Source organism: Aspergillus welwitschiae (assembly GCF_003344945.1).
Source record: "Aspergillus welwitschiae strain CBS 139.54b unplaced genomic scaffold BDQ94scaffold_17, whole genome shotgun sequence".
In the NCBI taxonomy this organism is placed as follows: Eukaryota; Fungi; Ascomycota; class Eurotiomycetes; order Eurotiales; family Aspergillaceae; genus Aspergillus; species Aspergillus welwitschiae.
The window spans coordinates 327,906-349,115 of record NW_020798711.1 but is presented as its reverse complement, the minus strand read 5'-3'; the positions used below and the strand labels follow the sequence as shown (position 1 = coordinate 349,115).

The 21,210-nt window shown below is 51.1% G+C and overlaps 9 protein-coding genes across 9 annotated transcripts; 6 read left to right on the top strand and 3 right to left on the bottom strand.

The window, feature by feature from the left end:
- Positions 1–110: 110 nt before the first annotated feature.
- On the top strand, positions 111–770 carry BDQ94DRAFT_170681 (glutathione S-transferase family protein; the record flags this gene model as incomplete). Its single annotated transcript, XM_026771559.1, has 1 exon — positions 111–770. The coding sequence occupies one exon, from the start codon at positions 111–113 to the stop codon at positions 768–770; it is 660 nt and encodes a 219-aa protein (XP_026626010.1).
- A 1,742-nt stretch (positions 771–2,512) lies between these two features.
- BDQ94DRAFT_178987 (major facilitator superfamily domain-containing protein) lies at positions 2,513–4,329 on the top strand (the record flags this gene model as incomplete). Its single annotated transcript, XM_026773267.1, has 6 exons — positions 2,513–2,754; positions 2,842–3,013; positions 3,088–3,339; positions 3,388–3,907; positions 3,958–3,994; positions 4,062–4,329. The coding sequence occupies 6 exons, from the start codon at positions 2,513–2,515 to the stop codon at positions 4,327–4,329; spliced, it is 1,491 nt and encodes a 496-aa protein (XP_026626009.1).
- Positions 4,330–5,542: 1,213 nt separating this feature from the next.
- Positions 5,543–7,696, bottom strand: BDQ94DRAFT_178985 (HET domain-containing protein; the record flags this gene model as incomplete). The annotated part of the gene is made up of 2 exons (XM_026773266.1): positions 5,543–7,513; positions 7,679–7,696. The coding sequence occupies 2 exons, from the start codon at positions 7,694–7,696 to the stop codon at positions 5,717–5,719; spliced, it is 1,815 nt and encodes a 604-aa protein (XP_026626008.1). The 3' UTR covers positions 5,543–5,716.
- A 298-nt stretch (positions 7,697–7,994) lies between these two features.
- BDQ94DRAFT_36069 (uncharacterized protein) lies at positions 7,995–8,383 on the top strand. The gene is made up of 2 exons (XM_026775575.1): positions 7,995–8,174; positions 8,222–8,383. The coding sequence occupies exons 1-2, from the start codon at positions 8,111–8,113 to the stop codon at positions 8,329–8,331; spliced, it is 174 nt and encodes a 57-aa protein (XP_026626007.1). The 5' UTR covers positions 7,995–8,110; the 3' UTR covers positions 8,332–8,383.
- Positions 8,384–8,943: 560 nt separating this feature from the next.
- On the top strand, positions 8,944–10,374 carry BDQ94DRAFT_36049 (EBP2 family rRNA-processing protein). Its single transcript, XM_026775574.1, has 2 exons — positions 8,944–9,781; positions 9,863–10,374. Exons 1-2 carry the CDS (start codon positions 9,004–9,006, stop codon positions 10,171–10,173), a joined length of 1,089 nt encoding a protein of 362 aa, XP_026626006.1. The 5' UTR covers positions 8,944–9,003; the 3' UTR covers positions 10,174–10,374.
- Positions 10,375–10,574: 200 nt separating this feature from the next.
- BDQ94DRAFT_170677 (uncharacterized protein) lies at positions 10,575–12,553 on the bottom strand (the record flags this gene model as incomplete). Its single annotated transcript, XM_026771558.1, has 4 exons — positions 10,575–11,705; positions 11,760–11,918; positions 11,994–12,262; positions 12,349–12,553. The coding sequence occupies 4 exons, from the start codon at positions 12,551–12,553 to the stop codon at positions 10,575–10,577; spliced, it is 1,764 nt and encodes a 587-aa protein (XP_026626005.1).
- Positions 12,554–12,975: 422 nt separating this feature from the next.
- Positions 12,976–14,527, top strand: BDQ94DRAFT_36045 (pseudouridine synthase PUS4). Its single transcript, XM_026775573.1, has 2 exons — positions 12,976–13,246; positions 13,314–14,527. The coding sequence occupies exons 1-2, from the start codon at positions 13,174–13,176 to the stop codon at positions 14,483–14,485; spliced, it is 1,245 nt and encodes a 414-aa protein (XP_026626004.1). The 5' UTR covers positions 12,976–13,173; the 3' UTR covers positions 14,486–14,527.
- Positions 14,528–18,613, bottom strand: BDQ94DRAFT_178982 (putative GPI-anchored cell surface glycoprotein; the record flags this gene model as incomplete). The annotated part of the gene is made up of 4 exons (XM_026773265.1): positions 14,528–15,035; positions 15,087–18,152; positions 18,230–18,417; positions 18,540–18,613. The coding sequence occupies 4 exons, from the start codon at positions 18,611–18,613 to the stop codon at positions 14,992–14,994; spliced, it is 3,372 nt and encodes a 1,123-aa protein (XP_026626003.1). The 3' UTR covers positions 14,528–14,991.
- A 1,689-nt stretch (positions 18,614–20,302) lies between these two features.
- On the top strand, positions 20,303–21,154 carry BDQ94DRAFT_144225 (2-oxo-4-hydroxy-4-carboxy-5-ureidoimidazoline decarboxylase). Its single transcript, XM_026766418.1, has 3 exons — positions 20,303–20,828; positions 20,888–20,987; positions 21,044–21,154. The coding sequence occupies exons 1-3, from the start codon at positions 20,425–20,427 to the stop codon at positions 21,101–21,103; spliced, it is 564 nt and encodes a 187-aa protein (XP_026626002.1). The 5' UTR covers positions 20,303–20,424; the 3' UTR covers positions 21,104–21,154.
- The last annotated feature ends 56 nt before the right edge of the window (positions 21,155–21,210 follow it).

Sequence of the window (21,210 nt, the reverse complement as noted above, 5' to 3'; positions counted from 1 at the left end):
AACGACTCTCCCTCCCCCCGTTCATATCAATTTAGATACAACGCAACCAAGACATCAAAGAAGAAAGATATTATTCTCTCACAAACTCATATCCGAGAACGAAAACAAATATGAAGTTCTTCGACGCCCCAGCACCCAACCCCATGGCCGTCCGCCTATTCGTCCTCGAACGCGGCGGTCTTACCTTCGACGTCGAAACGATCGATATCATGAGCCTCCAGAACCGACGCCTCGCCTACCGGGCGATCAACCCACGCGGCGAGGTTCCCGCCCTGCAAATGGACGACGGCACTGTCCTGACCGAAATCACCGCCATCTGCGAGTACCTCGACGAGATCGCACAGGGGGGTGCCTCTCTCTTCGGCGACACGCCCGCTCAGCGCGCCGAGACGCGCATGTGGCTCCGCCGTATGGACCTGGAGATCTGCCAGCCCGTCATCGCCTGGTTTCGAAATGATCCTGCCACGCTGGACTTCTACAAGGGTAACCGACTCCCCACGCCGGAGGCGCGGGTGAATCAGAAAGTGGCGATCAACCAGGCGCTGAACCTGCTGGATGATCAGCTTGAAGGCAAGACCTGGTTATGCGGGGACCGGTTCTCCGCCGCTGATGTGCACTTCTATGGACTGATGAAGATGATGAGCATGCAGGTCTCGGAGTGGATGCTGTTGCCGGGCCGAGACAACTTTTTGGCTTACTGGAAGAGGTTGGATGAACGGGAGGCGTCGCAGAAGGCGTTGCAGAATTTCCCGGCTAAGGTTGTTGTATAGATTTGACTAGACTCGGGCAATGCTTGATTTCTTCATTTTGTAGTTCCCTAGACGTTTTTGTTCTAGATTCTCTTGTGAATAATTTTCATTTCTCGTTGTGCCAGGGAATACCTTAAATCAGAAATCTGCGTTTAGCACGTCTCAAGAGACAAGGGAGGGGTCGAATTGCTTGGCTGTCACTTTTAAGTTTGGCAGTCATCCAGAACTCCAAGTTGCACCTTGTCGTAGTTTGCGGCACCTGCTATATCTGACATTTAGTGTGCCTTGTCCATACAGGAATTGTATAATTCATGAACAGAACCTAACATCAAGGTGTTTAATACTGTACTAACATAATCTGCTATTACCGTATTCAGCAATTATACAATTTTTCAAAAATGCTCACTAGCTTTCCAGGCCGATGATGCTTCCGGCGTTTCGCATATTGATTGGTTTGTTAAAATGTTTATACTCTGGGGAATTAGTTTGAAATGTTGGATATATTATGAGGATGTAATGGTTCGAGACTGACCTAGTATCAGCTATTTACGAAGCTTCTATATACGCAACCATTCTTAGATAATATCCTAAAGTTGTTCGACCCTTTCTGAATATCGTCAATAAACCGGCGGCCAACGCCAACTTGTATTCTATGCTCGGTAAAAAATCAAGGCCCTTGTCTCTATAGGTTTGCTTGAGATCAAAATCAATTTGTTAATGCTAGATTGCAGGTTCTTTTAATATTATCCTTTACGTTTTAGAGAAGCTTATACTCAACTGCTGGTAGCGCTGTCTTCTACTGCTAGATCCAGTGGTAGGTCAGAGATAAACAGTGTATCTATCACGTTTGAATTTGATTGCGGCGGCATAGGTGGGGTTGAAAAGTGGTCAAAAGAATAATATATACTTTAATAGATTAGCCAAAGCTTCCAGGATTGTGCATTATCGTTGCATGTATAGTAAGTTGATAGCTTCAAGTGAAATAGTATCTTACTTCCTATGAAGTGTTTCTGTTTATTATACTAACTGTATGTGGACTAGTGCTCTCAGCATGGGGTTTGGGAACAATCTTCCAAGAGCCCGGGCTAGGCATGACAGTTGTTGTAAGAAGTCCCCGCAGACTGGACTTACAGCCCAGCAGTGCTGATGGAATGCTGATGAATCGCGGAAACAGTTCCGTTTAGGTACTTTGGGCCACGAGCCTGTCAAACCAGGTGATTCATTCCAATCAGAATTCACATGGACATGTTGATGTCATGACTTGGAATAGAGATAACGAACTCTAAATCCCTAGATCAGAACTCCCCCCCGGCCTGCCTCGGGAGAACCGAAAGACTCCAGATTGCGAAATTGATAACCTTAATATATTCAGAGATGATCCAGGCTCCTGGCTCGGGGAGAACCAAAATCTTGTCTATCGTATTATACGAGTTCCTCGCCACTCGGAACAGGACCCAATTGATCCCTTCCACTGATTGTCTTGTCCCTCGGTGCCAAGTACAAAGTGACCTGCCGTGGGCTTTCCATCTACCGTGCAGCTGCGGGACTCGTGACGTGTCCTATCGCTACTCCCCACAACTCAATTCTCCATCCTCGAGTGATGTTTACTCCTGGCCTGAGATGGCGAAATCCGGGGTAACAGATCTGCGGGGTCATCCTGCGGGGAAACTTTCGTATATCCCCATCCCTCACACAGCTATATAATGCCATCCCATTACAGCAGTCAAAATGCTTCACAATCATCCATCTCTAAGCCTCTCAACATGAAAGAAGAATCCCCCGTCCCCGCAGCAATGGAAGCAGAAAAGTCCTCCGGAGCGGCATCCCACGTCGAGGATGCCGAGAAGAACAGCATCCACCCCGGGGAATCCCTCGACTACTTTACTCCGAAGGAAAAGAAAAGACTCATGCGGAGAATTGACATTCGTCTCGTTATCCCACTGGGTTGTCTATATTGTATCAGTTTGCTGGATAGGACTAACTTGGGAGCTGCCTCGGTTGCCGGGTATGGCATTCCAGTTTTCTTCCAACCCCGCTTCATGGCCCACGGCTTGGCCAAGAGATTAAGCTAACTCAAATTATGTACTGATAGGATGCAGGAAGAATTGAAGATGAATGCCAAGAATAATGGATACAGTATTAGCTCGTTGGTCTTCTTCATTACCTATACCGTGTTTCAGCCCCCCATGACGGTGATTATTCGGAAACTCGGGCCTCGGCTGTTTCTTTCTGCTATTGTTCTGCTATGGGGAGTGGTAATGATTGTAAGTTTTTACGATCATTGAATAGCATACTGTTATAGGGGTAGTAGTGGTGGCGTTGCTAATGTTCCAACTAGGGCTTTGGCATGTCGCCAACATGGCCAGTGCTAGCTGGACTGCGGGTCATCCTTGGTGCTCTGGAAGCAGGATTCTACCCAGGATGCGTTTACCTACTAAGTACCTGGTACCCTCGCTTCGAACTACAGAAGCGAAATGCCCTCTTCTACCTGATTGGCAGTACGGCATCCGGATTTGGCGGTATCCTCGCCTACGGACTGATGCAAATGCATGGAATTGGCGGAAAGTCCGGGTGGAGATGGATCTTCATTGTACTGCCCCATACCCCACAGACCTTCTGAATACCTACACTAATGCAGACCCCACAGATCGAAGGCATCCTAACCTGCGTAATGGGCATCGGCTCCTACGCCATCCTAGTCGACTTCCCCGAACAATCCCCCAAGTCATGGCACTTCCTCAACGAATCAGAGGCCGCCTACGTGGTAGCTACGATCGAGAACGACCGATCAGACGTCTACATGGAGCCATTCACGTTGAAAGGCTATCTCCGCAGCGGCGCAGATAGTAAGGTCTGGGCATACGCTGCCATGTACATGCTCACCACAGCGAACAGCTACTCGATCGCCTACTTTCTTCCCATCATTCTGGAGGAAAGTATGGGGTTCTCGGTTGCAAAGGCCCAGTGTCTGGTGGCTCCTCCGTATGTTGCGGCGGCGATAGTGATGTATACGCAGGCGGTATATGCCGATAAATGGCACCTGAGAGGACCGATCATTGCTGCGAATGCTGCTATGGGGCTGGTTGGACTCGCTCTGCTGGGATATCTTAGTGAGTCGGGGCCACGGTATTTTGGTGTCTTTCTGGCGACTATTGCTGGTGAGTATCCTTCCCCTGTTGGTATTGTCATCGTACTGATGTAAGGATAGCCAACGCGAACTGCCCAGCCTTAGTCTCATGGCAGAGGTATGACCATTTCTCTAATTATCCCACTCTTCCTATATATAACATTAGTTACTAACACGATTAACAGTAACAATGTCCGCGGCCAATGGAAACGCGCCTTCACATCCGCCACCCTCATCGGCGGGGGCAGTATCGGCGGGATCATCGGGACAACGGTCTTCAGGGCCCAAGATGCCCCGAATTATAGGCCCGGGTTATTAACCACTATGATCGCTAACGCGCTGGTTATCGTAGTTGTGGCAGGACTCAGCTTTAAGTTCTGGCGGGCGAATCGGCGGGTTGATCGTGGGGGGAAACCGATCGAGGGGTTGGCTGGGTTTAAGTATACATACTAGATGGAGTTATTGGGTATGGAAGATAGGAAAGGGACTACTGCATGGATGCTGTTGTTCTAGGTCAGCTGTAGAAGGCTATATATGGCGTATATCATCTTATGGCTATAGGTGGTGAACAAAGAAGCCGCTAATACATCAGTTCTACATCCTTGTCCCGGTTCCCGATGTCATTGGTTCATTTACCCATCTTATTGATGATAGACTCACCAGGCATGCTTTCGTGCCTAGCATAATAATATTATAGTGCTTACAAGGAATAAAGTTGACCGTCAAGTATAACCTGAGATGACAAACAGCGATTCACTGGCTGGCCCCTGTCTGTACCACATTTTCATCCTGTTCACTCATCACCCCTCCTTTGGTTTGTCCCAGTCCGGTATATTTCAATTTTACTACTAGTATACATAACTCCTACCTCTGCCTCTCACAACTCCTCGATATATGTCTCAAAACCTCAAATGCCTGACTCTGACATCGCCTTCCATTCTACATCTCGTGGAGTCTCTCCCTCCCAACTCCTACTTCCCGTATCACACCCCTCTATATCAAACTCCTACTTCATCCACCCCCCCCCCCCCCCCCCCCCCCCCCCCCCCCCCCTTATACCCCCTGACTGATATGCCAGTGTCACAACCCGTCAAACATTGTCCCCCTTACGTTAGTTTCTCAGTCCTTCCGGCCTCGTGTCACAAACGGCTATGGCATGTGTAGGAAGCGATAGAGTTTGAAATAATACTTTCTTTCCGTTGGTGTCCTGCACAAAGATGCGGAGAGTCCGTGAGGATAGAAATATGCATGTAGTATTCCTTGCAGTCATGGCCCATGGCCTAACTGACATCACCGTTCTTTATCTGGACACCTACATTTATCTATATGATGAGCGGAAAGATATTACACATATCAAGGGGAACGATATCTACTGCACTTCAAATCCATCTTTATTGATCGTCGCCTGTAAGGAACAGCAGAGGTTTCTTTTAGTGTAACTACATTTTGTCGGTCATGTCCATGAATCAAGGTAATCGCTCTGCCCTTCTACTTGGTGCTCGATGCAATGGTGAGTTTCTCCCCCAACAAGTACCAAGAGAAACTAGAAGCTGTTACTGTAGTAAATGAACTTTGTCATGTGAAGGTTCGTTTATATAGCCTTGAAGGTTAGTACACGTGTAGACCTATTAAAGCAATGATAAGTGTAACTGAGATTCGTTACAGACTAGCATAGAGTTCTCATTATGGCAATCTCGCATTGGTCTTTTAGATTAGTCTCTTCCTTGAAATCATTTTGAACGTTCAATTCCATCCTATAGCAAATCCAGCTGGTTTCGTTGGAAAATAGTGTATATGCCTATTGATCAGAAGTGCAGACAGTTTGAGCAGCAGTGTAATTTCACCGAAGACAGAACAGTGTAGGAGATGTATTCTCCATCTCGGAACGAAGAGGATCCGGCAGAGCTTCCCCTCGATCTGAAATGCCCTCAACATACGCCCGCCCAATCACCTTGAAGTACTGGACTTCTTCACCATCCACAAGCAGCTCCTCTGGGATGGGACGGAGAATAAACACTTGGGCGATTCCACAGGGGATGACTAGAATATCACCCTTTTTAATCTCACAATCGGTTAAGCCAATACTATCTCCAGCTGAGGTGATCATGTGAAACCATAGCTTTCCTGTAAGTTGAGCAGCAGAGAGGTAAAGCGTTGAAAAAGACCCCTTCGTCACCTCCTGGTACTCTTCAAGCTTATCCAGGAGCGACATTTTCATAATCTCATAGAAGACATTAAGGTGAACGATCTCGGAGCATCCAGTGTAGTAGTAAGCAGCTTTTATTGTCGTATCGTATATGTTCGGGAATCTGTCCTTGCCATGCTTCTTGAAGGCTTTGGCAATCAGCTGTACCTGGTCTAGACAGCGGGAGACATCTGAATGAAGCACCAATGAACCAGTGCTAACGCCTACTTTCCGACACCAGAGTTTGAGAGTCTGCATATTATCTGCTATTATGGGACCATGATTTTTACTTTGCTTCCAGAGAGCCTTGTCCAGATTCATTGTCTTGGAGAAGCTTCTCTGCATCTTTTCGCGATGTTCCGGATCCGTCGTGGTGAAGTCCAAAACCCATGAAGGGAGTGACTCGTGTTTATTAACAGAATTGAAGCAGAAATCAAAGTCATTAAATATCTTCATATTGACTTCGTGTCCCAAAATAAATGATGTTGTTTCATGGTTGACCCGGCTGGTGGTCTTTCGATAGTCGGGAGGGTATGTTTCCCTAGCCACAGGAGAAAACCCATATAACGCATATACTTTGTCAAGTTCATTGCTGCATTGCCGGCCCATCGTAAGTGATAGCAAGTCGCCAAGCCCCGATAGACGCGGGGTATATGGATTGAGGTGCAGAATATCCTGAGGGATATTACTCACAAGTGTGTCGAGTTTTTGTTGAAGATAAAGCAAGAGCATAATGCTCCCGTTGGCCTGACACCGCTCATATGGATATCCGATGGGTGGTCCGTTTGAAGAGATGGTATCAGGGGTGAGCCTGCTTCTGGCAACCGCTACTTCATCGTGCAGTCGATTAAATATGTTCCCTATGGTGAAAGTCGATTTTTCATGCATGCAGACAGGGGCATTTCTTGAGAGATGCCACTCTTGGAATGTCCATAGCCGATGCCAATACGGCGAGGAGCACAGTGCATTAGCAAGTCTCACCATCCTGTCTGTAGCTTGAGCAATATGAAGAAGGCCTCTTCTTTCAAGATAAAACCCATTTCGGTTGGCATGATACCACTCAATGAGCTCCAGAGCTTCCGGCGTCAGATCCCCCAACCAAGCAACCACCGACCTAGCATTCGAATAGATTTGATACATCAAAGCAACCTGCGAGTTTCGCTCCGAGATATCGTTCTGGTTGATGCAGACATAATCAACCCACACCGTGCGTTCTGAATTAGGCTGGCGAAGTCTCCGCAAGAAAGCATGCAGATTTGGTGTTACACCGACTAGACAATCATCAACCGAGATGTCAACGGTCACAGAAGTGTCGCCCCATACGTAGGACAGAGCGTCAAAGTCGCAGGTGTCGTTGAGAGACACGGTATGGAGCGATCCACAAACAGGGTTCTCGTCATTCTCGTCGGGAATGATAGTTAAAAGACGGATCTGACTGGCACTGGGATCCAACTTGTCGTATGATGTTGAGACATTCACTGCAGCCAGGCAGCTGTCAGCTGATCCTTCGCCTCTTCTTCCTGCGTGGCCTCTGACCACCACCTCTTCCAACACACCAACCATCTTCTTGAGATCTAGATAGATCAAATCCATATATTCTTGACCCTTCGTCTTGACATATGACAACGGCATCATGAAGCTAACTCAATCTTTGGTGGAAGCAACAGGCTCAAAAAGAGATGATGCTTGTACTGGTGTATAAGATTCTCAAGTACTCGTTGTAGCTTGGGTAGTGATCGGGTATCCCCTACGAGCTGCATTCGGGTCGATGAATTTGGAGTGCACCAAACGTGATGACGCGGCGCTAATGCTGCAAGGCTGACACACTAACCAACTACTAGAGAACATTTTCTCGAGGAGAAGTAGCTGTCCCCCTCTTCCTGATGCACTGCCTTCGTTGATTGCTTGAGCTTTTCGAATGTCTGCGGATTCTATTAACTGGACTGCAACCCCAACACCAAGGACGGAGGGATGTATCGTAGATGAGACGCTAATGATCTTTACAACTATCAGGATTCGAATGTGATTGCAGCGTCGTTGCATACGGGCATGGTCTTGACAGATATATTCAGGAAGAGTGGAGCGGATCCGGCGAATTTGCCTATGTATACGGGTACCTCTCCCTATTTTATCATGTATGGATAGAGACTGATTGTTTAGTAAATCTATCCGCCGACTTTATGGTGTGGTTGGCGAGTCCGGAGGCCGCGTTCTTCAATTGGAAACAAGTGTGGCAAAATTGGGATGTGGATGAACTGAAGAAGTACTAGAGTGGGAAAATTAAAGATGGTCAGGATATGATTCCTTGGGTATATAGATGGCCGTTCTCGAATTTATGAGCTGTCAGAAAAAATAGTTACCCCAGATATATATATATATTGTATTTCAGATGGGAGTGATCAGTTTCTTGTATCATTACTACCAGTGATGAAGATAAAGTGCCCCTAATATAACATATGCCTAATCTTCTCATTGAATAAACAGAATAGAGTAAATTTTAATCCGTCAACAGACCTCTTGACGCGTACCAAGGCACGTAGTTCTGCACCAGCCTACACACCCCAACAACAGCTGACTTCAATAAAGCGATCAAATTCACAACTAGATGGATGAGGTAATTCTATAGAGTTAATGCCATTACAATATTTACTTCTAGATAAACAAGAAAGGAAAGAAAATGATAGCAATCAACACTCCTATTATTCTCGTAAACATCTCGTCTACTACATATACATATCTACTGCTATAAATTCCTTATCGATAACCCGATAACGGAACAACCTTCCTCCCCCATCCCCACAACGCTAAACCCAAAGCATGCCTAGCGTCACCAAATCTCCCCAAAAAAATATTCCCATTGATTTGCAGCAAAGTTCCAGCCCGCAGCTTTGCACCAGACCAACTCACTCCAATTCCACCACAATCACATCTCAGAACCCATCATGCCTAAGCGCAGCAAGCTCCTTCAAGCTCTGGACGAGCACCGCGGTCGCGACTACGAGGCCGAGAAGCAGAAGAAGCTCGTCAAGGCGGCGAAGAAGAAGACTACCGCTACCAAGGGTGAAGATGTGAAGGAGGCTGTTGTTGAAGATAAGAAGGAGGAGAAGAAGGAAGAGGAAGTTGAGGAGGAATCCGAAGACGAAGAAACCCCCGAAGAAACCCCCTCCGACGCCGAAGAAGAGGAAGAAGAAGACGACGAAGAAGCCGAAGAATCCGACATCCCCCTCAGCGACCTTAGCGACGACGAACGCGAAGACGTCGTCACCCACCAACGCCTCACAATCAACAACAGCGCCGCCATCACCAGCAGTCTAAAGCGCATCTCGTTCCTCACCCCCGCGACTCCCTTCTCCGAGCACAACAGTCTCGTATCGCAGGAACCGATTGAAGTGCCCGACGCCAACGATGACCTGAACCGCGAGCTGGCCTTCTACAAGGTCTGCCAGGCGGCGGCGATGACGGCGCGGAGTACCCTGAAGAAAGAAGGTGTGCCGTTTACGCGACCCGGCGACTACTTCGCCGAGATGGTGAAGACGGATGAGCACATGGGCAAGATCAAGAAGAAGTTGTATGATGAGGCGGCGGCGAAGAAGGCCGCGGCGGAGGCCAGGAAGCAGCGCGATTTGAAGAAGTTTGGAAAGCAGGTGCAGGTTGCGAAGTTGCAGCAGAGGGCGAAGGAGAAGAGGGAGACGTTGGAGAAGATTAATGCGTTGAAGAAGAGTATGTTTATCCCTTGGTTTCTTTGGGGGAGTTGGCCTTTGTGGGTTTGAGAGTGGTTGCTAACTGTTTGGGTGTGTGCAGAGCGCAAGGCTGATACTGGCGGCCCTACTGATGATTCGTCCAACATGTTCGATGTCGCTATTGATGATGCTGCTCAGGCGGGTGGTCGCAAGCGCGGTCGTGATGCCGAGGGTGGTCCGTCGATGAAGCGCCAGAAGAAGAATGAGAAGTTCGGCTTCGGGGGTAAGAAGCGCTTTGCTAAGAGCGGTGATGCTGTCTCTAGTGGTGATATGCGCGACTTCTCGGTCAAGAAGATGAAGGGTGGTCCTAAGGGCGGTGGTGCCAAGCGGCCGGGCAAGAGCAGGAGGGCTGCTGCTAAGGGTCGTTCTTGATTCCATTCGCTGTAAATTTCTTTTGATGGTTTATTTTTTTGCTCGATACCGGTCAGGGTTATAAAAGCAGTGTTTCCATAGACAGTTTGATTTGTATATTGATAATCATGGAACGGTGACTGTCTATCTAGCTGAACCTGAGTAGGGTACTTCATTACGCTGGTATCTCTGGTATCACATCATCATATCTCAAGAAGCAGAATCCCACCCGCCATGTATCATGCCATCTCAACGCCGCTAACCTGACTCCGTGATGTGCTGTGAGCTGCGCACCTAGAGAAATGTGAGTATGACATTAAATACAGAAACAATAAGCAACATACCGTGGCAGACTGCACACGCACATCATCTGTCTGCACAGAAATTGTATCTAGTTTGTAGGATCTCATTGTATGTCCTGATTATGTCTTCACTCCATTAGTGAAAGCGCCATCCACCGGATGATCGGTATCGAATGCGCCCATCTCTCTGATGCGACTAAGGAGATTGTCAACAGGAAGTCCAATGTTGAGTCTCTGCTCGGCAAAGACAAGATCGATCTTTGCTTTAGTATCATCTGCATGAGCCAGAGCATGATCTTGGATTAGCTCCTTGCCACGTTTAGAATTGCTCTTGTGGATGACCTTTTCGCAGCCGCGAACGTGACACGTCCAGGTATCAGATGTTACATCGTCTTCAAATGTGGCTTCCAATTCTGATGCGTCTGCGTTCGTCTCACGGTCCGCCCCCGAAACGGATGTGTTCCGGCTTTGAAGCGTCTCTTGCAATGGCGTCTTTTGGATCGGGGTTGAATCGTACAGGAGGGACCGAGTCCTGCGCTTGGCACGGGTCGACAACGGGTCACGAACGAGATCATGGCCGCGGACTTTGCTTGGAGTCTCGAACTCGTCCATTGCGTCTTCGTTGTTATCCGAGTCATCATCTTGGTCATCAACTGCACTCCGTGTTCGTTTGCCGGTCTGCTTCGTGGCAACAGAGCTCTTAGGTCGCAAAACCGACTTGTGGACCCTGCGTCTGCGCAGTCGGGGATGGTCTTCATGTTCACTCTCTTCTCCGGACGATTCATCGTCATCGGAGGGGCGAGGCCGCAGCGGGGTTAGGGTAATCTGCTGAACTCTGTTTTTCTTGGCTGCGGCTTTGAGCTCCCGGTAAATGACCTTGCGAGACCAGTCAAAGTTGTATGTTTTCACCTCGTCCATCATCTCTATGATAGCGTCGGCCCGTGCGGCGACGAGGTCGTGTGCATAGTCAGTACTGTCGATGGCGAAGCGTTCGACGAGGGTGTTGATTAGGAGTTCGAAGGTCAATTGGCGCTTGGCCAAGTATCCCGCTTCTTTGAGATCGAGAATGACCTTGTAGATAGCATCTGCCTGGTCTTTCGATAGCCCAGATGTATCTGGTCGTGCTTCCGCCTCATCCTGGTCCTCCTTCTCGTCCATTTCTTTATCTTCCTCTTGTTCGTCTTCCTCTTCTTCCTCCGACTCTACCTCCTTCGCCCCTTCGTACTGCGCTTTAATCTGCTCATAGTCATCCTACACCATTAGCACCCTTCAAACCACCCCAAGGAACAGGAAAGGACGACATACCGGAAACTTCTCACACAGATGCTCAAAGATACATGTATTGGTCCACTGCACCTCCTCCTCGCCCTTCAACATCCTCGACAGCAGAAAATGATGATGTTTATAAAACACCTCTGCAGAGTCATCCGCATCCTCGCAAATCCCATGCGTATGGCTGACATACTACAGCCAAACCATTAGCAAACAACCATCCACCAAACCCTCACACAACAAACAGAAGAAAATATGGGGGCATACCTCCTCGCACAAATACTCGACACTCGGGTTCCAATTCCTTCTCTTCCTCCTCCTCTTCGACTGATGCCTATCCGCCAGAAAATATAACAAATCTATCGCCTCCACCACATCATTAAATATGGCCTTGTACCCCTTCGCCGGAGATATCGAGAACCAGCCCGCCTTCCCAGCCACCCAGAACCCGACCTCTCCATCATTATGTTGTCCGTAGGCGAAGTGGGTGACGTTTTCGAGGACGATGCGTTTAGTCAAGTATTCTGGGTCGAGCACTAACCAGTAATCAGTTAGCACCACACTACCCCTCCTGCCAAAACTCCAGAAGCAGAAATAAGAAGACAAAAGTGAGGGAAATTACCCAACTTCTCCTGCTCCTCCTCCACCTCATCCAAACACCCCGTCACCTGGACCGGATTCTCCGGCGAGGCAGTCAATAAATTCGCATAGCGGGATTTGCCCGGAACCAGAACTCGAACTTCCGACAGGCTGAACTCTTCCCAGTCGTTTTCGTCGGTGAGGGAGGGGTCTCTGGCGGCCAGGACACTATCTTCGCGGGAGGTCATGGTGGGGACTGCATGTTGCTTTGTTCGGGGGACTGTGTATTCTCTCTCGTTTTGGAGAGGGGGGTTAGATTAGGATAAGAAAAGGCAATGGATAAAGTAGTGGGTAATAGAGGAAGGAAATGAATGAACGAGTGAGTGAGTGAAGAGTAAGTAAGTGAGGGATAGATAGAGGGGAGGGGTGAAGCTGACTGCAGTCACGGCGATGATGCTTGCTGCTACTGCTGCTGCTGCTGCGCTGCTTGCCAGCCGGAGGGCAGTCCGGCAATTACCAGACGATACACGGCTGACTATGTCGAGATTGGGTGCGGAGGTGGACAAGGATACCGGGTAATTACTGCTTTTGGGGGGTGTAAAATACAGACGGGAATCTTTCATGCCTAGACTGGACTAGACTCACTCCGTAATGGGAAACTTGCATGCGGGTAACTTTGCGGAGCTGAAAATATATTTTGGACGACTTCACTACTACTTTCGGTTATTCATTGCACTTCTATTCTTTCGGTTGTGTTCAACTATATCTACAATTGTATCTTTACGATCGCATCACTGAGCTGTGCTAGTCGATCAATTGCCGCTCTCCCTCAATCAAATCCCCCGCCACTCACACTCATCGCTCGCCGATGAGCTTCCGTCAAGCCCTCAGACCCTTCCGTCGCACCATGTCCGGTGAAAAGATCTACGAAGGCGTATTCGGTATACCTCACTCCCAGCATTCCTGCTTTAATTTACCTCCGAGCTAATACCATGGAATGATAAACAGCCGTCCACAAACCCCAAGGCGTCTCCTCCGCCGACGTCGTCCGCACCCTCCAAACGCACTTCAACCCCTCCACGCTCTTCGCCCCCTGGCTCGCCGACGAGCGCGCCCGTCGCGCCCGCGAAAGCACCTACCAGCGCAAGCGCCGCCGCACCCAGCGTCTCGACGTGAAGATCGGCCACGGAGGCACCCTCGACCCCCTCGCGACTGGCATTCTCGTCGCGGGAGTCGGCAAGGGCACGAAGCACCTGAACGAGTTCCTAGGATGCACGAAGCAATATGAGACCGTTGTGCTGTTCGGCGCCGAGACAGATACCTATGATCGGCTGGGGAAGGTGGTGCGCAAGGCGCCCTACGAGCATGTGACAAGGGAGATGGTGGAGAAGGCACTGGAGCAGTTCCGTGGGAAGATTATGCAGAGGCCGCCAATTTTCTCGGCGCTGAAGGTGAATGGCAAGAAGCTTTATGAGTATGCCCGCGAGGGCAAGGAGCCGCCGATTGAGATCCAGAAGAGGCCGGTCGAGGTGACGGATTTGAGGATTGTCGAGTGGTACGAGCCTGGAACGCATGAGTTTAAGTGGCCTGAGGTTGAGGCAGAGGGGGAGGAGAAGGCTGTTGCGGAGAAGTTGTTGGCGAAGGAGGATGAGTTGCCGATTGTGGAGAGGGAGGTGGATGGTGAAGGAGAGGCCTCTGCGAAGAGAAAGTCCCCGCCTGCGGAGGATGCTAAGGAGGAGAAGGTAGAGGGTGGTGATGCTGAATCTGCTCCCTCGGCTAAGAAGCAGAAGGTTGCTGATGGCGAGGCTGCGCCTGTTGCGCCGGCCGAGCAGGAAGCGTCGGATGCTCCCAAGGCTGAAGCCGAGGAATCCTCGGAATCCAAGCCCCAGTCCCAGCCTCAGCCGGCTGCGGTGAAGATCACCATGACGGTGTCTTCTGGCTTCTATGTGCGCTCCTTGGCGCACGATCTGGGCAAGGCGGTCGGAAGCTGCGGGCTGATGTCCTCGCTGATCCGGTCTCGTCAGGCTCAGTTCGAGCTTCACCCGGACAAGGTGCTCGAGTACAAGGACCTCGAGGCCGGCGAGGAGGTCTGGGGCCCCAAGGTCCAGCGATTCCTCGAGGACTGGGAGGAGAAGCGACTGGCTCGGCCGTCGTCTCCGCGTTCCCCGAAACAAAACTAGTCAGTAATAGCTACTGGGCCGGCGTTGGGAGATGTAATAAAACGTTCGCATGTTATTCTTGGATGAAGGATGAGTAGATGCTTGTCAAGTCCTGATCGGAACCAGTGTTCCAACTTGCTCGGTCAGCGAGCATGTCTTAAGACTACAATCCCAGACATTAACGGGACTGCCCTGCTGACAGTAGAACAACCTCGTTGTCTGGACAATCCACGCCACGCTATTAAAGAACCAACCGCCAAATGCTGCTAATGTCGACACGAACAATCCAAGATCCAACATTTTACACAGAGCAAGCCGACAGAACATCATGCCTCTCACTAACAAGTCCAACAAAAAGGGGATAGAAGAGTAGAATGTGATGGATACAAAACAGTGGGTAGAAGGAAACCGTTTTGAGGGGTATACCGCTGAAAACACCGGATGAGGAAGGAAATGGAGGAAGGAATGCGCAATATATGCATGGTCAAGGAGAAGGAAAGGCACAAGCTCTATGCAGTAGATCAAGGCTAGTGAGAGACGGTCTGGTAGGTGCTGTGAGCGTCGCGAAGCGCTGTACCCAGTTAGTTACCATCCACTGAACATAGCGGTGCAAGCGACTTACTCTGAAGCACAAAGGTCTGCCCCTGTCTCGACTCGCAGGCGCACTGAAGAGTGTTGCCGTCCAGGAAATCCAGCAGAATGCTGTTGGGCAGCTCCTGGCGGTCTTCGTCCGGCAGGCACGGAGTACGGAACTCGGACAGATGATACCGCTTGACCAAGTTGCGGTTAGTGGAGTCCAGATTGCCAGGTGTCAGAATCAGATAACCCTGGTCATCGATTCGGACAAACCGACGCTTCCACAGGAGAGTGTCGGGAAACTGTACATTGACCTCGCCAATATCGATCGCCGGAGCCACCTCCGTTGCCCTCGAGACGGGCCTCTCGGGTTCCTCAAGCTTAATGGGGACCACATGGTCATCTCCCTTGATAGGGTTTAACACACCAACAACGCTCTTACGGGAAGTGATAGAGGACATGCGGCGCAGAAGTCGCGTCGCACGGGATTCTTTCTTCTCATCGGGGGAGGAGGGCGCATCGCCAGATGACTTGGCGGGTGATGCCACCTCTTCTTCTTCTTTGATAGAGGTGGGGGTGGAAATTCGGCTCTCCGGACGCTGTACGGACACGGAGGATTGCTGGTCGGATCCAGCAGAGGACGGAGGCAAGGTATCATCTTCCGACTGAGTGATTGTAGGTTCTGTTTGCAAAGTCAGAACAGGGAGCTCTGTAGTTTCCTGTTCGACGGTAATTTGGCTGGGTTGTAGGTTGAGGACGGCCGGCTCGGACGGGTCGGCATTCGGGTTGGTTTCAGCAGCGGTGGGATCGCGGACAATGCGAGCAGTCACAGAGACCGAGCTTGGGGAGCGCGAAAGGCCAGGACCAGCGAGGCCAGGGCCCGCCTGTGAGCTAGGTCGTCTCACGCTCGATGACCGCGAGAAGGATTCAGGGGCGTATGAGAGAGGTCGGGGCATGGAAGGTCCCGAGTAGCCTTTGCGGAGGGTCTCGAAGGAGGCCGCAGACGGAGCGGCGAGGGTTTGGCCGTTCATTGATGGGGCGTCGCGACTGTTGGAGAACTTCTCCAATGCCTTGATGCGGCTGGAGATGCCCGACGAGACGTTGATCTTCCTCGCCACCAGGACCGGCCCGTTCTGTGAACCAGAATCCGCACCCGTCGTCGAGACGGAACGGCCCACGGCTATGGTCGACATGTTGGGGGACTGGTGTCCAATGGCGCTGGGGTTTGAAACGGCACGAGAATTCCTCCACGCATCAGGTGAGACGTTGCCGTTGCTGCTGTTTGAGTAGCCCGGGGAGAGGGGAGAGACGCCCACAGAGATGGGCTTAGCCTCCTCAACCGTGGCACTGGTCAATTCTTCCATGAAGGAGTCGTCTGAGAGAAGGTTCTCGTCATCCGAGTAGTCGGGAGTTGGGACTTGAATAGGTTCGAGGTATGGTTTGCGTTTCTCCTTTCGAGACGTGCTGCGCTGTCGCTCCACATTCGAGGATTCAGGGGTCAAGTCATGCTGCGGCTCCGTCGGAGGGGGAGCGGCGATCGACAAGGAATTGGGGGTGAAGGTGGCTGCTGAAGGATGGTGGGGGAAATCGGGCCGAGCAGGCGACTCGAACAGATCGGACTCAGTCACGTCTGGCGTGCTGGGTTGGTGGTGGTGGTGATGATGGAGGGCCTCTTGTTCGCCAGGAACAACAGGATGGGGGACTGGTTTTGGTGGCGAGGGGCCAACAATCTCTTCGTCCGGAGCCTTTCCAGAATTGTTCTCGAGTGGAGCGGCGATGGCGCTAGGCAGCCTAGTCGGGGAGCTGGGGCCACCCGAGACGCCGCCGGAATTGGATGCGCCCAAGTCCCTGTCGCCCGCCTGCGTTTCAGATCCCGAACGAGTGGGTGTCGTCGCCTGAAACTCATTACTGCTGTTGCTCAGGCGTGCCGGTTGGCTAAGGGAGTGGTGGCTGCCCGAGGGTTCAGGGGAATTAGGAGTAGTACGGCCGTCCTCTTCTTCAGCCCCCTGATGACGGAGCATGGGCTGCAGGGTTGGCTGAGTTTCGGAAAGGGGCTCCTTGTTCGGCCCTGCCAAGTGGGCCATTCGGTCATCGCCCCCATCGTGCTTCATTTTACTTGGTATATGACCGATGTTCTCCTTGTTTTCGGTCATATCAAGCCCGGACACCTCACCCTTCTCCGTCGTGGAACTGTTCTTCCCCTCCTTTGCTTTTTTCTCCATCTGCGTCTTTCGCATCTGGAGCGCTTTCATCAGCCGCTCCTTTTCATTGGAAGTGGTGGACGAAGACAGCGCGCTCAGTGACTTGGCACCGGGCGATATCTTGGGCCGCGAGATGGGCATGGAAAAGGGAGGCACCAGTAACGGAGGCACGGCCGGCACTCTACTGGCGACGGGGGTCCCGTTGCCTCCGGAAGATCGAGGTCGCGAAGGACTGGGATTGGACTTGCGCAAGGATGATGACCGGACACCGGCAGGCAAAGATGCCACTGGCCGCCGTTCAGCGCTTCGAGAGAGGTTGCCCGCAGTCCGAGGGCGTCCGCTGCCATCTACGGAAGGCCGAGGACCCAGCTTTACCTTGGCTTTGTATCCGGCACGCTCCAGGTCACGGACGGAAGGTCGGGCGGACTGCGAAGATTGGCGGGGCTCCGACGGAGCATAAGATGAGTCTTCTCGAAAGTTCTTATAGGAAGGAGCCCGCTCCGATGTGGCCACCGATGAAGACCGCTCTCGAATGGAGGCGTTTTCGGAAGTTTTCGGGGTTGGTTCGTTGCCGACTGGTGATTGCTGGACACTCGACACCACTGATGGGGGAACCACGGTGGCTTCAGACAGCTGACTGAACGATCTCTGGCGCGGCATTCCATCGGCCGCGGACTGCGCCTGGTTCTCGTCCTTGCCTACGGTAGTCTCTTCGGCATCTTCCGCGATCTCTTTCAATCGGCGACGGCGGAGGGAGCTGGAAGAGGAAGTGATCGAACCGGAAGCAGTATGCAGTAAGCATGCGGAGGACAATGCGCTCTCTGTAAGTTCCGATGGCTGCGTCACCGAGAATACCGTATCATGCGGGGAGAATTTGTCTAGGACCGATTGGAATTGGACCGTCGTTCGGGCTGCAGGAGGATGACGAGGTCAGTGGGATCTCTAGCTTGTCGTAACCATGACGGAGAGAGAGGAGGGCTCCACCAACCTTGAACGAGGCGGGACATGCCCTCTGGCAGATAGCTGAGGACGACTTTCCGTCGCCGATATTGTAGGAAGCCATAGAGCGGAGACTTCTCCTCGTAGCCGTCGATCGCGTTGCGCACGTCGGGCACCCCGCCGGTGCCGCGATCAAGGAGAGCCACCTCATCCCTTGATACATACCGCAGGAGAAACCTAGAAGACACCAAGCCATGCGCATTAGTGAATTGCCGATGCGATTGGGTTGCAATGGCCACCCTTGCAACGGAGGACCCGAAGGTGCAGGGTATAGCCGAGACACACGGACTAGTACTTACCATCCACCGGCCTCGGTGAGCGCGGTCTGGTAGGCATCGATGACGGTGGGATTATCTAGCCCATTGAGCGACATGACGGGAACTGCATTGGAGGCAGATGCCCAGGACCGCGCGACAGATCACGATTAAAGTGATGATGATGAACGATGGGGGGGAGGGGGAAAAGAAGAAGAGGAGGGGCGAGAGGAGAAAAAGAGGGGAAAGGGAGGGTCTAGCGGAAAGTCAGGATGTAAGGAAGCAAGCAAAGCAGCGCGCCGCCTCGATGTGTGAGTGTGATGGCAGAGAGCGAGAGCGAGAGCAAGACACACACTCTCTCACACACCAGCGGTGGACCGAGATCAAAGACGGGCGGGACACACTAAGCGGGATGGATTGGATTGAGAATCAGATACAATGTATAACTAATTCCTTCTGGTGAACAAGACTGCTGATCCATCCGCAGAGACGGCCGAGGGACCGAGTGGTGACTGACTTGCCCACGAACCTCTCAGGAGTTCAGCTGGGCCTGACCGTTCAGGGGCTGCTTTGGAGATGGTGAGTGATGGTTGGTTAGTCGAGGGAGGGAAGTGGGTGGGAAAGTGGATGCCCGGCTGCCTCCACTTTTCAGTTACAGTCGAAGAAATTCAAGTTGACAATTCCATTCGCTTGGGCGAATGGAAAAGAAGGCAAAAGAAAAAAAAAGAAATCTTGAACTGAATACTCAGGGAAAGTCAAGTAGATTATTCTCGATATTAATGTGTGTCTCTGGTCTCCCTCTCATAAATCAGGCCATTGACAAGTGGACTACCGGCTACTACTACTTGGAGAAGTTGTCCCTGAAGGCACCAGGTGAGGATCCAATAATGACGCCGCAGAGGGAAGTCCGACCGTGGGACTATTGGATGAACCAATTTCCATTGACTGACTCTCAGGACTGACTCTCAGGTACCGACTTAGTTCTCTTTCCTCCCCCCACGGTCGCGTATACATTACATTGTAGACTCATTGTAGACTAGTTTCACTCACCTCGGCACCAGACAGCCGGCGTGAACGGGAGGAGGAGGAGCAGGGATGCGGGCTGCCTTTGTCTGCAGGTGCTTTATTTTTTTGGTCGCTGCCAGGGCCGTGCGACTGATCCTTGCTATAACTACGGAGTACTACTTACTTACTCGTGGTGTAATATTGCCATTCTAAATACAGCGGTCGTACACGACGGTATGGTGATGATTACACCGTACACCCGCTAGGCTCAAAATCGGTCAGGATTGCATGCGATCGTCAACTGCTAATTATCCAGGCCCCAATATCTATCGCTGAGAAATTCTCCCTGATGGAGTCTTATCTGGTTGCCCACCCAAACTTTATCCTACCTTACATTGCGACTATCGATGGTCAATCCGATTCTTGTCATCGTTTCCTCCCCTCTTCCTCCCCCCAGATTCTCCATCCCTCGCTAGGGAGTTCGGAAGGTCGGGGTCTAGAACACCGCGGAGATTCTAAGGATGTCCGACCGTGTCGTCAGCCTGCAATGCAATTCTAGTTAACGGATGCTGATGAGAAGTTCAAGCTCATTGAAGCTCTTGTCCGTGCACCTTTAGTCTCAGGTCAAATGGTTGCGAATAAAGCCAACCCCTCGTTGCTATTGAGATAGATCTCTCCCACAATATGATGGGGGTGGATGAACTGTCCGCATCTGGAGGTCTCCGTCCCGCTGGCTCTCCATCACTCGGAGGCTGCCGATGCGGGGACTCATTGAAGCAGCATATATCCATCAACCTCCCAGTGTAACTATCACTGTGTTGTTTTTTTTTTTTTCCAAAGAAAATCGATCAAGATACTCCTGCTCGGAATATCACCTTCAGCTCGTAATTTTTGTCAATTATCCTCCCACGACTCCCCGCTCATCATGTCCTCCGATCTCCCCTCACCATCGTCAATTACATCACTCCCGCAGGAGCAGCAATTCCGCGTCCTGGATACCCTGTTCGAGTCGTCCCCTGAGCTGCATACTCTCATGGCCCCCGTTCTCGCAAACCAGACATTCTCCTCCTACGCCAATCTGATTGATGCTGTTGGCGGTCGCATGTCTGCTCTGTCGGCTGCCAACTCGTCCAAGGACCGCGATATTCTAGTGGGCATCCTGGGATCGCACCCCCGCCTGGGACAGCCCAAGGGAGCCCCGACAGAGCACTTGAGCGAACTGAGCAAAAAGGAACAAGCAAATTTGAATACCGGAGCAGAGGAACAAGCGGAGAAGCTGAAGCGTATGAATGCTGAGTATGAGCAAAAGTTCCCTGGCTTGCGGTTTGTGTATGTTCTCTCAGTATACCCAATGACTTGTGTTGGTCTGACATATCTCCCTGGCATAGTACTTTTGTAAACGGTCGCAACCGGGATGTCATTATGGAGGAGATGCGTGAGAGGATCGACCGGGGCGATGCCGATCGTGAGGTGGAGGAGATTATACAGGTGAGATGGCTGTCTACCCAAACATGGAGCAGTGCTGACAGTTCGCTCTTCCAAAGGCAATGTGCGATATTGCAAAGGATCGGGCGCGGAAACTGGAGCAGTCCGCTAAGATATAATTCGCATCCTGCAAGCATATATTTGAACAATGAATACCCTTCAATTTCAGCAGGCGCTGAGACCTCTCCTTGTAAAATCCCTGCTTTGCAACGCACATTTCGGTCCA

Coding starts and splice junctions, on each gene's coding strand:
- BDQ94DRAFT_36045 (XM_026775573.1), top strand. CDS start 13,174: ATGAGCTTCCGTCAAGCCCTCAGACCCTTCCGTCGCACCATGTCCGGT. Junction 13,247..13,313: donor GATCTACGAAGGCGTATTCG/GTATACCTCACT, acceptor AATGATAAACAG/CCGTCCACAAACCCCAAGGC.
- BDQ94DRAFT_144225 (XM_026766418.1), top strand. CDS start 20,425: ATGTCCTCCGATCTCCCCTCACCATCGTCAATTACATCACTCCCGCAG. Junction 20,829..20,887: donor TTCCCTGGCTTGCGGTTTGT/GTATGTTCTCTC, acceptor TCCCTGGCATAG/TACTTTTGTAAACGGTCGCA. Junction 20,988..21,043: donor AGGTGGAGGAGATTATACAG/GTGAGATGGCTG, acceptor GCTCTTCCAAAG/GCAATGTGCGATATTGCAAA.
- BDQ94DRAFT_36049 (XM_026775574.1), top strand. CDS start 9,004: ATGCCTAAGCGCAGCAAGCTCCTTCAAGCTCTGGACGAGCACCGCGGT. Junction 9,782..9,862: donor GATTAATGCGTTGAAGAAGA/GTATGTTTATCC, acceptor GGGTGTGTGCAG/AGCGCAAGGCTGATACTGGC.
- BDQ94DRAFT_36069 (XM_026775575.1), top strand. CDS start 8,111: ATGGTCTTGACAGATATATTCAGGAAGAGTGGAGCGGATCCGGCGAAT. Junction 8,175..8,221: donor GAATTTGCCTATGTATACGG/GTACCTCTCCCT, acceptor CTGATTGTTTAG/TAAATCTATCCGCCGACTTT.